Consider the following 15,627-nt stretch of genomic DNA (forward strand, 5'->3'; position numbering starts at 1 on the left):
AGTAGAAGTATTCCCATTCCTGGCCCCATAACACAAAGGCCCAGAGGCTGATTTTAAGTAGGTGCTTTGTTTTATATTCAGAAGAACAGTTTATCCTTCATATAATACCTGAATTTATTGTGACTACATGGGACTATTGCTGAACAACACACTAGTGTCCTAAATGTTGGGAATTCTCATCTACACTATTGTATTGTATCCAGAGAGTAATTCCAAAATTTCCTATGTGAATTTTTGATTGACCTAGATGTCAGGGAAATGTCTTCCAATTTTTAAAAATATTTTCTCTTCATTAAATAGGAAGCATTGTCTTATCTTCTTTAGAAAGCATTCTGTAGGTACTGATTTAAATGTTTCACTCAAAATTCGTGGACAAAATTGCATATTCAACATTAGAACCAAATTGCACATAATTTAATCTTTCTTTGAGATTAAGAAGCTTGGTTTGAGAGCTCCCTGAAATTCAGGAATTTCATTATGATTTCAGCTCGTATTGCATGAAAAGAAACGTAAACATAGCAACCGGCACGTGACCTGAGAATTGTGTACCACTGGGCAGTGTCCATCCTGGCCATTTGGGGAAGGTATTCCTCAAGTGGTCTTCTCACTTTGGAAGTGAAAAAAAAAGAACACACTATAAACTCTTCCACTTTAGGGAGTCAAGCCAAAAACAAGGAGAGTTTCCATTCAGCATATACCATTACTTGCCTCCTATACACTGTACAAATATCCTCAGAAAACCAAGATCAAGGCCAACCTGAATTTTAAATCCCATGGTGGTAATCTGGGATAAGACAGGGTTTCTCTTTAGGCTAATGAATGAGAATTTTTTTTTTCTCCTTAAAAAGAAAATCATTATCTTTTAGGAGAGAGATAAAGGCAAAAGACACATAATGTAATGAGCTGAAAGTGGATTTTCATTGCTAAAAAAAATGTGCTGGGTCAATGGAATGACTGTAGAACTAGTGCTGTGAAATTTCGTTATAAAAGAATAAAGAAACCAATAAGATAAGGATATCACATTAATGGGGGGGAGAATTATTAAATTCTTGTCCTTTTTGATATTTCCTCTGACAATTAGTATTTCCATCCTCATCAGATGACATAAACTCTAGGCAAATTTCCAAAGGAATTAAGTAATAAAATATGTTTTGAGAGGAAGAGGGGGGGAAAAAGGAAAAGAAAGAAAAAGACAAGAAACTGAGACAGTAAAGAGAAAGTAAAGAAGAAAGTTAAAAAAAAAAAAGAGGCATCTTTAAAAGAGCTTCTAGGACTTGAATTAAGTATGGCATTAAATTTTTTCTACCAAGTCTTAGTCTTGGCAGGTTTCTGCTAAATGCAGGAATTTCATGGATGTGGGAACTGGTGATGGAAAATGCATTATTATACACAACAATTGCTGTACTTGAGAGGAACTATATGGGAAAAAATAACACCCTGGAATAAATACAAATGAAATTCATGTATCAAAACCATTACTGTGAAAATAGTTTAAATGTTTCTTGCATTTATATCTAGTCATTAACCTAAATGCAGATTTTAGTTCAAGCTACACTTCTGCCTCATGGTCAGAAGGCCTGAAAACCTGTGACGTGGAAAATTGGCAGGATAAAGAATATTGAATTGGCCTCCACAGAAAAACAAAATTTGGCAGCCATAACCTCCTCCTTGGGTGGCTCTCTCCACCCCCCATTCCCCCCACCCCGCCCCGCCACTATTCCCCTGTCAAATTCCTCCCTAGCTCACTCTTGTCCCAGCAAAGAGGCCAAGGGAAGGCCGTATATGAGCTAAAACAGCAAGCTGATGTCAACCTGACCATTCACCAGGGGACCTTTGTCCTTGACCTTGAATTCCATGGTTCAAGTGAGCCCCCCCAAAAGTCCCAACCCTAGACTTAGCCTCTGAGAGCACAGAGGCTGGAGATTTCTATTTCTCCTGACTTTGATTTCCTTAATCCTTGGAGAAGGACGTGGGGTGAGGCGTTTGCCTTACCAGATATGAAACTGCAATTCACAAATGAAAATGATAAACTCATTTGCATAAATCCCTAAAATCTCTTCCTCTCCTCCACCCCTACTCCCATCCTGTTTTAATCCCACATTCAGTCTGGTTGCCTCAAGCAAAGAAGACCTTTTCTCCAAGTTTTATTTAGTCTAGCAAACAAAACCCAGGGACTTCTCCAAAATTATTTCTCCACCTGGGAAGATCCTAAGGTCCCACCTCGCCCCTGGGGCCCACCTCCCTCCCTCCTGGGGCGACTCCCAAACCCAGGCTCCATTAAGCAGCCCAGTGTTGATAGAGAATATTTCCCTTCCAACCTCATTTCCAACCTTTCCCAAACCCTACAGCTTCAGAGGGAATGTTCCCCAGGCCCTTTGCATGAGCCATTTGGAGCGATAACTTTCCCCCCACAAGTGAATGTTGTTTCCGTGTGCTGTGCGTGTCTTGGTGGTTTCACCCTGATCTTTTCTCTCTTTGCAGCTGGTTAATAATCCACTAGCAAGTCAGGCTGCAGCGGCTGCAGCAGCAGCAGCCATGGGCTCCATAGCAAGTTCACAGGCCTTTGGCAATGCCCTCTCCAGTCTGCAGGGGGTCACGGGTCAACTAGTTACTAATGCACAAGGACAGGTGAGTGGGAGATGGGAACAAGAGTGAATTTTTATGGCAGATTGAACTTGGAAAAGAAATGAATTTCTTTTGCATGACAGTGATATGTAACCGCAGCTGTACAAGGCAAATAAATAATGTTGACCAGCAATGTCAAGAAGAGAAGGGTTGGGAGGTGTTTCTCTAATTTAGAGGCAAGATTTTTTTCCTTCCCCTGGAATGTCTACTAAGTTTTATTTTGGTTTTATTTCTATACGATGACTCATGTTATGACCTTAATTGAAGAAATTACTTTTCAGGATTGGGAGACTCTTTCTAAGAAAAATCAGTTACATTTTACAAGTAAGATTTCCATTTTGCTTTTTTTTATTTTTTCATTTTTTGGAAATTTGGGTATTGGAGGAGACTGGTAAGTTTCCTTCCCTAATTGCTCTAAGATTTTTAAATTAACCTTAAGAAAGCTATTTCTGGATGTATGCGGAGGTGATGGGAAACAATTCAGGATGTCCTGTAAAGGTAAAAAAGAAAAGGCGCGAGTTAGAGTTATCCCAAAACCGCCAGTCGCCGACGTGCCCAGCCACTTGCTGATTCTCACTAGCCCTCAGCGGTCTCTCGTGTGCTTGTAGATTTACTTCAGCCTGCTAGGGCCATTAAACCTTGCTCATGTCACCATCAGGCACGTCTGTTCCCTCACACTGCTCTTGTGCCCGCATCGCGACCACCAAGATGCTGATGGGGCTTCTTGATGAAGGTGGTCCCTCTTCAAGACCCCAGTAAACCTGAAAGCTGCATGCAGAGCCAAAGAGGTTGAAGCTGATGGTGTCGGGGTGCCCTCCATTCAAAGGCCTGACACAGAGCCCAGCCTCGCTGGGTAGGGCACCTGGTTCTCAAATGTTGCTGTTTCTGATGATGAAACACAAGAGAGAAGGAGCTTGCAAGCTTGCCGAGATTCCTCCTCCCAGGTTACTTACCCAGCAGTGAGGTTACTCCTCTATGCTTGGCCTGCTCTGGGGGAACAGGAATTGAGGTGTCTTGAACCTTGCTTTATTTTACATAAAGAGTAAATAGAGATGCATTATAAGCTAAACCGGCTCCATCCACATCCCAGGGGGGAAAAAAAGTGGATCTTGTTGTATTTCCTGGGCGGGTGCAGGATTGTCCCATCAGAACCCCTGAGGCCTGAACGATGGAGCTTGTCAAAGAGCGGACCCAGGTAATGAATCATCTTATCACAGGTGCACACCACACATATTAAAGGAGGGATGTATGAATACCGTGCCCTCCACGGTCACCTTTCAATGTCGACTTTAACCCTTGTTCCAATCCCTTTTCATCAAAGGATCATTTTATGCAGCCGGCTCTAAATGGAGGTTCTCAAAAGCCTATTAAGATTTCTGGAGGGATGGGGTATTGATGTGGAGGAAATGTTGGTTCTAATATCTATACGCCATACTCAGATCAGGTCTGTCCTGGTAGCTGTTTCCTGGAGTTGTGCCCCAAATAGAACACGCTGTTTCCTTCCTGCCAGGCCCCGACCCTTGAAATGTACATTTTAAGAGTTCAGGATAGACAGCATAACATTGATGTGTATTTCCCTCTGGTTTTTCTTGTTTCCATGTCCAAGTAAAATGTACTACTGTGCCCCACCTCTTGAGTATTTGTGATGAAGAAAATCCTTTATTGTTTAGAAGGAATTATTAGTTTATTCTTCTGATGATTTAATGGCTGATCATTTTTGCCGGTTACAAATCCACCTCCTTCTCAGGGGCTAGAGTTACAACCTCTGCTTTGTGTGGCCTTGGCCAGCCCCCATCCCAGGGGCTCCCAGCCCACAAGTACCCCTAAGGAAATGGGCTTCAAAGTTGAAGCTTGATTGGCACTCTGCATACATTAAGAGTTGATTTTAACCTTAATTTTTCTATTTTTGAAACTGTGTTACAATAGTTGATTTGATATGGTACACAAACCTCCTAAAGTAAAACAAACTTAACAGAGAAATCAATCATGGCCACTTATAAAGTCTTGTCTGAGAGTTTTAGACACATCCCAATGGCATCGTGTCCCCTTCCTAGTGCAAGAAGAGACCAAGATGCTCCCATTTCCAAAGTAGAGGAATTGGCCACATTGATGCAGCACTATAGGTTTTTTTTAAATCTTTGTAATATAAACACCATCATCTTCCCAGAAGAAGGTGCATGCCCTGCACCTCTTGGCACAAAGATACCTATCTGAACCTTACAAAGTAGTCAAATTATATCCCCCAAAAGGCAAATATTATTTGGGGTGTGTGTGTGTGTGTGTGTGTGTGTGTGTGTGTGTGTGTGTGTGTGTACTCCTTTGGCTTGTGTTAATGTGGTACAAAAGGTAAGAATACATTGGAATCAGGTTAATGCAATCGCCATGTTCAAAATACCATGTAAACTAAGATTACTACATGCAGCCCATTTTCAATTCCTTAGAAATCTCTATGGAGCTTTCCCAGAAAGGATACAAAGAGAAAACTCTAAATATATTTAGAGATTCTTTCATTTGAGTTCTTGACATCAACTATTTTTTTTTTAATTTGCAAGTTCACCTGGGAGTAGTAACATTAAAATCTAAACCTAAGTTAGAAAAGCATGTTTCACTCCACTGATAATTTGCTACGGTAGGTCTGATGATTGCAAGCAGGGGCACTGTGTTATCAGTAAGGCCCTGATCCTTGCTTCCGCCTGCTAAGATTCTCTTTGCTCCCTGGAAACCTAAGTGGGATTACTCAGTAGTTAAGAGCCCTGGCCGATTTCAGACCTGCCTGGGAGTGGGTTTAGGCTCCACCTCTTTTTGGTCTTACGACATTAGGGCAATGACTTAACCTTCCTAAACCAGAGCCTCATCTTCAAAACTCTGACTCAACCCCTATGAGGCAGACTGAGCTAGTGGGTCGCGCTCGGAGGGCAGGTGGTCCTCGGTCTGCCTTCTTGGCTGGGCAGATGCCCGCACAGCGAGACGTGCCCAGATCTTCCTTCAAGCTCTAGGGCCTTAGACTCTCAAGAAATCCTACCACCTGGGACTGTAGTTTTGCTTCCTTGTCTTGGAATCTATGTTTCCATTTACTGGATCTCAGTAAATTTCGATATAGTTAAGGAATTTTTATGTTCCTTTTTTCCAACTAGTAGTTATGAGCAAATATGGAGGAACAACTTCAGACATTTTATACCCTTCTAACCCTGCCATTCATTTGCAGTTAATTCAGAAGTCAGACACTGGTCCAAAGAGTGAATAATTCTAACAAAATAATACATTCCGAAGTCACAAAGCACATATCTTACCCAGGGATGTTAAAGTATTTTAAAATTATATCACACGCAGCTTCACTCTGAGGTGGGAAGGTACCAAGTGTTCTAATGGTAATCAGTGATAATGAAATTGATAATGGCTATCGCAGTGCTGAGAAGAACATTTTGGTTCTCTTTGCTCACTGAATCAGGAACTCACACGGGTGTGGAAGCTAGGCAATGGCATGAGCGCTAGCTATAGACTCATTTGAATCCAAAGTCAGACAATAACTAGTTCTGTGACCTTAGGCAAATTACCTGAGCTCTCTGAGCCTTGGTTTCATTATAAAATAAAAATAATCAAAACTAAGCCCCTAGATTATGAAGATTATATGAGATGTGTGGGGGAAAAAACCTACCATAGCGCCTGAGTACGCCATCAAAGACTCAATAAATGATTATCCTAATTAGCATCATTGTCATCATCATGGTTTAGAGTCTGTCTAGTATTTTCTGGAAACCTTTCTTTGGATATACAGCAGAGGCAGTACAGTCTACAGGCAAAGAGAATGAGCTCTGGAACCAGACTGCCATGCACCAGTTGTGAGACCTTGGGCAATTGACTTACGTTCTCTGTGCCCCAATTTCTGCATCCGAACAATGGGGATTGTTATGGCGCCAGCTTCTAGGCTAAAGGTCTTAGAACAGGGTCAGGCACATAGTCATCATTCAATAATACCATCACTCAATAAATGGTACCTGTTATTATTAATTAAGAAGCTGTGTGTTTTCGGTTTGTAACTGTGCACACAAACCTGCTGTGTGTGAGGAGTTTGAGAACGTGAGAATCTTAATAGTAGGACATTAATTCCCGTTAGGGAAATCTCATCCTTACCCTGGATGGTTCCATAGGGGGGTGTGTGTGTGTGTGTGTGTGTGTGTGTGTGTGTGTGTGTGTGTGTGTGTGTGTGTGTGTGTGTGTGTGTGTGTGTGTGTGTTCCTAACACTTATTCAGTGGGTATGTTCAGGATTTGGCAAGTAGATTTACCATCGATTTGTTTAGCTATAGAATTGGCTTCCCTCGAGCCCCTGGCAATATCTCCTTGTTGGCGTTATTGCAGAAAAGTAAAAGCAAATGAAATTTTATTTTAACCTGGGGCTGAAGAAAGCATTTTACATTTTAACTGAAGCTCAGAATGTTTCCTGATGAAATTAGTTCTCAACCACTGTGAAATTTTCGTTAAGTGGCAGCAAGGCAAGCCCAAAACCCTTCCTTCAGTCTTTAAAGAGCCAGTCGAGTGAAAAACAAAAAAAAAAGAATCAACTAAACAACATTACTCTTTTATATATAAAAAGAAGAAAAATAATTAAAAGGACTTACCTACTCAGGTTACCCAAGAATACACACAGCATGATATGAATAAACGATGGCTGAGCACAGCTGGTTTGGCCAGAAGGAAGGACATGCTGTAGGATAGGGGCTGTTTCCTAAATGACCACAAGGCCACGATTAAAGTAAAACAATCTGCTGATCCTAGCAGTAGCCTAGGCTGGACAGGTGGATGGAGAGGTAGGACCACCACCAGTGCCAAGTGGAAAGACCATTCCAATATCATAACTTTACGAAGTGGTGAGAAATACATGTCTTAGAATGGAAGGAACTTGATGCTGACATTGGGATGTCCCTCAGAATTATAATAATAATGAGCTCAATAGCATCTCTAGAGGCAATAGAGTAGCTAAGAATATAGGCTTTAAGGGACACAGGTCTGATGGGAACACATTTCTAGCCCAGTGGCCTTGGATAAGTTCTAGAACTTTCCTGGGCCTCCATTTCCTCATCAGCAAAGTGGGAGTGATAAGACATACTTTTCGTGTGGGGTTAGACGTGATAATAGCAGAAAGAGTGCTTAGCACAGTGCCTGATAGCTCTTAAGCATTTAGTAAATTACATTAATTGATCCATAAATTAATGCCATAGCTATTTTTTTAGGATGAAGAAGCAATTGACCTTGAACTCTGGCTTGCTAAAGTCACTCAACACATAATTTTAAATAGAAAGATGAGAATCTTTTAGAGAGAATCACTACAAGATGAAGGAAGATAAAGTTATAATAAATGCAAATCTTAGCCAAAAGATTGAGATATAATGAACTTATGTGTCCATTGAGCCCCTCTGTGGCTTGATTAGGTCTGTCTGTGTAGGAGAACTAACAAAAGCCACAGCTGCCCACATTAGTAAAACTAATTTTAAACTTTATTCAAAGGAGATCAAGTGTGGAGCTTTGACAGTGGGACTAGAACCAACGCATTAGACGTATGCAGCTAAAGCCAGTTGATTGGAAATTTAGGGAGTTTCACAGGTACTCTTGCATTTCATATTTTATAATGAAACACATTAAATGTATAGACAAAAGATAATTTTTTACATAAAAAATAGCACAGGGCTTCCCTGGTGGCGCAGTGGTTGAGAGTCTGCCTGCCGATGCAGGGGATATGGGTTCGTGCTCCGGTCTGGGAAGATCCCACATGCCGCGGAGCGGCTGGGCCCATGAGCCATGGCCGCTGAGCCTGCGCATCCGGAGCCTGTGCTCCACAACGGGAGTAGGCCACAACAGTGAGAGGCCCGAGTACTGCAAAAAAAAAAAAAAAAAAAAAAAAAAAATAGCACAAAAGACATCCTTGTTCAGCCACCTAGATACTAACTTTTTTCCATACAAGCTTCAGTTCTTTTGCTTATTTTTACTTTATTTTATTTTATTTTATTTATGGCCGCACCACACAGCATAGGGGAACTTAGTTCCCCAACCAGGGATTAAACCCACAGACCCTGCAATGGAAGCACGGAGTCTTAACCACTGGACCTCAAGGGAAGTCCCTATTGCTTATTTTTAAAAGAAATGAAACATTACTGATAACAGTTAAGACCTTAAAACACCTTCCATTCCTCTCTTTCCCTTTCCCAGGTGATTACTGTGATAAAGTGGTGATTCCTTTCGTGCAAGCTTTGCATTTTTACTACAAAATATTGATTTTTTAAAAAGCTACAAGATCATATTACAGAATACCATTTTAATACAAAAATAGAATATATTATTTAGATATTTTGCATAAATAAGAATCAATTTGTTGAAAATTCAGTGTCGGTATCTAAAAATTCAGAGTTGGCATCTGTATATACCCCACCCCCCGAGATACTATGAACAGAGCAATCTATGTATGTAATAAGCTCAACGAATGGGTTCGGCCATATTTTCTAAACCAAAATCCAAAACGGTCTGACAAAAGATTTTATTTTCTCATATCCAATCACTATGTTGTGCACCTGGAACTTAACAGTGTTGTAGGCAATTATACTTCAATTAAAAAAAAGATTTTACTTTCTCATTGGCAAATATTATATGAAGTTTTCTAAAGGTGTAAAACTTCAATCATATTAGTGAAATACATATCAACTAGCATTGTTTAATAGAGTAACATTTTCTCAATCCGCTCATTCTAGAGATTGGGAAATCTATGTTTATGGAGTTAGTAACATAATACGAATTTTACCCTGGCTTTACCCAAGTAATAAAGATGAAACAGTGACCACAATAAACCACCTCAGTCTTTCCACTAACATATCAGATTTCCCCTTTGAGCCCAGTTAAGAGCTCTATCTCCTCATTTCAGGAGAGGCCGTTGCGTTAAAGCAGTGTGTCCCTCAAGACTCCAAGCAAAAGGGGGTTCCCGGTGCGACGCGGGGAGGCGCAGCAGCTGATGAATATGCATGAGGCCGGGCAGGGGGCCCGCCCCACCGACCAGACGCGCCCCAAACCCCTTTTAACGTTTTTAACCCCGCTTTTCCCAAACTCCCTGTCCACCCGCCATCTCGTAGAATTTACACTTTGGGAAATGCTGCAGGAGGGAATTTACACGCATCCCTATCCACGTCTTTGAATGTGAAACAATGACTTCAATCAAAAAGGAACCGCCTCCAAGGAAGCTTCTGCTCCGCCACGGGGGCTTCGCGGTGATTTCTGCGCTGCTGTTTTGAGTGCACACACCTGCATTGCACGTTTGCGGAAAGAAGGGATCACACACCGCTCGGAAGAACTCCCAGGGGCTGCAATCCGAGCACCGAGGGCAGACAGAGAAACGTGAGGCGGCCCCCAGACCCCCCGCTGCGGTGCGCTGTCTGGAGTTTTGTCACCTGCAGTGACCGGGCAGGGGTAAGGGGGAAGGGGTCCTCGCAGGAGATGGGTTTGATGGGAGGCCTTGCTTCTGCAGTGGCTCAGCTGCTGACACGCGGGACCTAATCAGGTCTCAGAGCCGGTCAGGGCCATCTGCACAAGCGCGCTCTGTCCCTCCTTATGACAGTGAATTTGTTCAGCCCAACCTTTGCTGCCGGGTGAAAGGTAGCCCCTCTCTCCCTCTCTGGTCCCCTCCTTACTGCCTGCATTTCTGAAGTAAAAGGGTTAATCCCATTAGTGTCATCAGTCCAAACAGCTTGCCAGCTTAAGAGGGGATATGTGTATATGTAGAGCTGAATCACTTTGCTATACAGTAGAAATTAACACAACATTGTAAAGCAACTATACTCCAATAAAAATTAATTTTAAGAAAAAGAGCTGGAAAATTAAGTACCCTCAGAAATCTTTCTTTCTGCCTCCCCCCGACCCCCAGCAAAATGCAGCAGGGCAGTCTGTCCTATACAGTTAAAGGGGTGGGCAGAAAGAGAATGAAAAATCCAGTTTGGGGGATTCACCTCTGAGGACTGAGCCAGAGAGAACCAAGTTCTCTCTCATCTAAAGCAGAGCTTTGGATTGTTGTGCTGACACATTTTTTTTTCTGGCCACTGCGTTTTTTAAGAAAATTCTTCCTCCATGAGCATTTCGCTTTCCTGGAAATAGGGAAATGTGTTCTTGTGTGGACATCTGGCTCCAGACAGTTGGACAACCCTTCTGGCTAAAAATGGGAAAGGGGCCAATTAACTAAGGAAGTAACCTAATTAACAGTTGCAACTCTGGACAGGCCATAAGTTATAAGACTCCAAGCTCCCTCAAAGCTAGTCTGACTTCTTGAATCTTTGTTTCACTAGCATAGTTTACATTCCAACTAGTGCAAACTTATGGCAAAATAATATCACTAACGTTCATGGAATTTATTTCAGTGTGCAAAACTCTTCAACCATCTTACGTCTTAGAGCAGTGCTAGGTTTAAGCTGAATGTTCCTTTAGGCTAAGTGACTTCTAGAAAAGAATAATGGAAATAATAGCTCCCAGGCACTGAGGCTTCACCATGGGGCAGGTGTCATCTGTGGTCCCACTGGGCACTTAACCACCGGTTTGATGATCCCAGCTATGCAGATGAGCAAACTCTTGGGAGAGTTAAGGCAGCTCCCTGGGATGGTACTATTTTTATTTGGCCATGCCACTCGGCGTGCGCCCCCTGCAGGGGAAGCGGAGTCCCAACCACTGGACTGCCAGAGAAGTGCCCCTGGGATGATACCTTTTAGTAAGTGGCAGAACTGAAATGTGAGCCCAAAGTCCACACCCATCCTCCCGCACCTCCGTCACTTTCTGAGGTTCGTTTTCTAGATGCTCCATAGGTTTGTCACAAATCCAGAAGCTTCACCGTTCCATCTACAAACGGGAACTGTAATTCTTGCCCTGTCAGCCTCAGAAATTTCTCTTGAAGATATATAAATCCTCACACACTGGAAAACTGTAAAGAGCTATAAATCTGCCAAAATAAATATAGAGTATTGTAATCGATATTCTCACCATTATTATTTTTGCTGATCAGAGGAACTAGAGAAGTACTTGCAAGGAAGTGTCTAAAGCAATGAGATGATCTTGAAAAGTTGACCTCAGATCTCTGCTTCATCTTGCCAGAGAAAATCAGCCTCAAGGAGTTAGGGTCTGAGGGACTGTAGGGCCCCTGCCTTCCAGCAAGGCATCCTAGCCATGAGGACAACTATGAAGTATGAAGAAAGAAGTCTGTGCTTTATATGGGCGCTCACCAAAGTGAGCCTTTCAGAGCTAAGGAGGAAACGCTATCCCAGGGAATCCTTGACTGGTGCTTTTTGTGGTATGACACAGCAAGATGATTTTAGAATTGATTAAGCTCCCAAAGTGGCAAGGCCCTATACATTGTTAGATGTTTCCCTTTGGAAGCTGCCCCTCTAAGGAGGTAAACCCTTGATAAGAAAAAGAGAAATATCTAATTCTGTATTGTGAGTCTAAGAAACGACTGATCTTAAGTTGCACTATCAATAACAGCTTTTTTTTTGTAATGGAAGAAAATATTAGCACATTAAACAGATATATCAGTTGTTAGAGGCAGCCTAATTTCACAAATATTACAAATGCAAACTATGTGGGGGTCTTATAATTGAGGAAATGTTATTTATTTGATAAATCACTTTAACCAAATCCAGTATCACAAAGACTATGCAACGGGCTATTTTTTTTTTCATTTTAACATCTTTATTGGAGTATAATTGCTTTACAATGGTGTGTTAGTTTCTGCTGTATAACAAAGTGAATCAGTTATACATATACATATGTTCCCATCTCTCTTCCCGCTTGCGTCTCCCCCCCTCCCCCCTCCCTATCCCACCCCTCCAGGCGGTCACAGCACCGAGCTGCTCTCCCTGTGCTATGCGGCTGCTTCCCACTAGCTTCTACCTTGATGATGGCTCTCTTTTTAGTAAAAAGTCAGGGGAGGAAGTAGAAGCTATTTATGTCTCAGTTTTTCCAACTAAAGAATGAAAATTAAACTTGATTTGGGTCAGGGGCAAGGAAAGAGCGGAAGTGCTGAATTTTGACTTAGCATCTCTAGAGCAATATCAGCTTTTTCTGCAGACAATTTTTATGGTTAAGCAGAGAGGTGAACACATCAAATTCACACATGAGATGCAGTCAACTTCCCAATAAATGCTCATTGTACCATTTACTACGCCATAAGCCCAGTAATGCACCCAACTTTCTTGTTGGCCCACAAGTTGTTGACATGATGCATTCTTCTTAAAGGTGTAGGCATCACATCATGAATTTACAGGCCAATAAGAGAGAAATGAGAAATAGATCAGAGATAGGTAGCAATGGAAAAGTCCCAACTCAGAAAAGTGAGAGGAGCCAGGTTCAAGTTCAAATGTACAGAAGTAAGCCTTCGCACTATCCAGTTGAATATAATGCATTATCCATAGAACATTGCTCCAAATTGCTGTTCATCTCACCACCTAACACTTTCCACCTTGTAAAAAGAACAATCTAAGTAGATGCCGAGAAGACGTCACAAGGTGAAGGGTTTAGAATACAACAGTAAACTCAAGATGTGATACAGCTTTATATGTGCAAGTAAATGGCATCGCTCAAGCAGAACACAGACACACAAAGGAAAACACACTACACACCCCTGATCTGACACTTGTCAATAGATGGTCACAATAATACAGTCTCAGGGTAACAGAGACAGAACAAGCAAATGTCTATGTGCTCACATGGAAGCCAGCCCACGGTAAAGAGCACAGGCTTTCAAATTAGACTCCATCCCCAAGCAGCTCTGCAACCCCAGGCAAGGCACCTAGTCTCACTCAGCCTCAGTTTTCTCTTCCTTGCAATGACAGCAACGTCATCTGCTCAGGGTTGTTGGGGTATTTAACAACAATAAATTTAATCAGTTGCTTCCATTTATTGAGCACTTTCTACACGCCAAAGAGTGATTAGTATTCAATATTTTTTTCTTTTTTTTAAATTCAACTATAGTTGATTTACAATGTTGTGTTAGTTTCAGGTGTACAGCAAAGTGATTCAGTTATACATATATGCATTCTTTTTCAGATTCTTTTCCCTTATAGGTATCACTAGATATTGAGTAGAGTTCCCTGTGCTACAGTAGCTCCTTGTTGGTTATCTATTTTATATATAGTAATGTGTATCTGTTAATCGCAACCTCCTAACTTATCCCTCACCCTCCCCTTTCCCCTTTGGTAACCATAAGTTTGTTTTCTATGTCTGTGGGTCTATTTCTGGTTTTTTAAAATTTGTGTTTATTTATTTAATGTCTTAGGCGGCGCCATACGCAGCTTGAGGGATCTTAGTTCCCCGACCAGAGATTGAACCTGTGCCCCCTGCATTGGGAGCTCGGAGTCTTAACCACTAGACTGCTAGGGAAGTCCCTGTTTTGTATATAAGTTAATTGGTATCTTTTTTTTTTAACATTCAGTATATTGTTTCATTTCATTATGACCACAACCACGGAATATGGTTTATCCCCATTGTACAGATTAAGAAACTTCCAAGATCACCCAGCTGGAAATGTCAGGATTCAAACCCAGTGTTGTCTGTTATCAGAGCTCACTCTTATTCACTGTGCTCTAATAATAATTGAAATTTTTTGTTTTGTTCCCTGATGTATCCCAGTGGCTAAAAGAGCACACAGTAAGCATAAACATAGTAATATAATCTGTGGACTGAATGAATATAGAGTATTTCGTATAAGCTAATACACTATTCATAAGCATGGTGCATAAGTTCATCATTTCATTTCATTCCCACAGTGATCTTGCACTATTATGTCTAATTTACAGCTGAGGAAATAGAGGTTCAGAAAAGTTAACCAGCTTCCCAGGGCCACAGAGTTAGAAAAAAAGTGAAAGAGCCTGGATTTGAGCCCAGATCTGGCTGCTTCAAAGCACTGCTTTCCTCGGAGGGCAGCTGCTTTCAGCATCACACGTCTAAGTGCCCGCTCTCCTCCCTGCCGCATAGTGGTCATTCCATAAATATCATGCTCTCCCCACCTGGATATATTTTAATCTACTTAGGGTGTCTGATCCAAAGTAGGGTCTATTTAGTATATCGAAGTTTTATATGGAAATGCTTTTAAGCATAATGCCATCTAGCATTACTGTATCTGATGAAAACAGCATTGGTCTCTTTTACTTTCTTCAGTTTTTTTTTACATCTTTATTAGAGTATAATTGCTTTACAATGGTGTGTTAGTTTCTGCTTTATAACAAAGTGAATCAGTTATACATATACAAATATCCCCATATCTTTTCCCTCTTACGTCTCCCTCCCACCCTCCCTATCCCACCCCTCCAGGCGGTCACAAAGCACCGAGCTGATCTCCCCGTGCTATGCGGCTGCTTCCCACTAGCTATCTACCTTACGTTTGGTAGTAGTATATACATGTCCATGCCTCTCTCTCGCTTTGTCACAGCTTACCCTTCCCCCTCCCCATATCCTCAAGTCCATTCTCTAGTAGGCCTGTGTCTTTATTCCTGTCTTACCCCTAGGTTCTTCATGACATTTTTTTTTCTTAAATTCCATATATATGTGTTAGCATACGGTATTTGTCTTTCTCTTTCTGACTTACTTCACACTGTATGACAGACTCTAGGTCTATCCACCTCATTACAAATAGCTCAGTTTCATTTCTTTTTATGGTTGAGTAATAGTCCATTGTATATATGTGCCACATCTTCTTTATCCATTCATCCGATGATGGACACTTAGGTTGTTTCCATCTCCGGTACTTTCTTCAGTTTTTGAAACTACTGTACTAGCATTTCAGGCTTGTTGTCAGGAGTAAAAGCAATAAAGGGTGTGGAATCTTGGCACAGTGCCAGGTACATAGCATGTACCAGGCGAACCCTGCTTCTCCCTTGCTCTCTTGACCACCTGGGTTCTGAAACCCGTGGTCGCCCCAGCATGCAGAGAGGGCCAGTTTGATGATTTTCAGTCCACTGCTCACACTATTAGTAACAGGGTAAGCAGAC

General features: G+C 41.7%; 1 protein-coding gene across 1 annotated transcript in view; it reads left to right on the forward strand.

Moving 5' to 3' along the window:
- Positions 1–15,627, forward strand: part of POU6F2 (POU class 6 homeobox 2) — a gene marked incomplete at both ends in the record, with an annotated part of 451,154 nt that overhangs the window by 396,718 nt on the left and 38,809 nt on the right. The window contains one exon of the mRNA XM_082662333.1: positions 2,482–2,628. Within this exon, the coding sequence (XP_082518459.1) occupies positions 2,482–2,628 (147 nt within the window). The remainder of the gene's footprint in view (positions 1–2,481; positions 2,629–15,627) is intronic.

This window comes from Grampus griseus, assembly GCF_964374135.1.
Source record: "Grampus griseus genome assembly, chromosome: 9".
Taxonomy (NCBI): domain Eukaryota; kingdom Metazoa; phylum Chordata; class Mammalia; order Artiodactyla; family Delphinidae; genus Grampus; species Grampus griseus.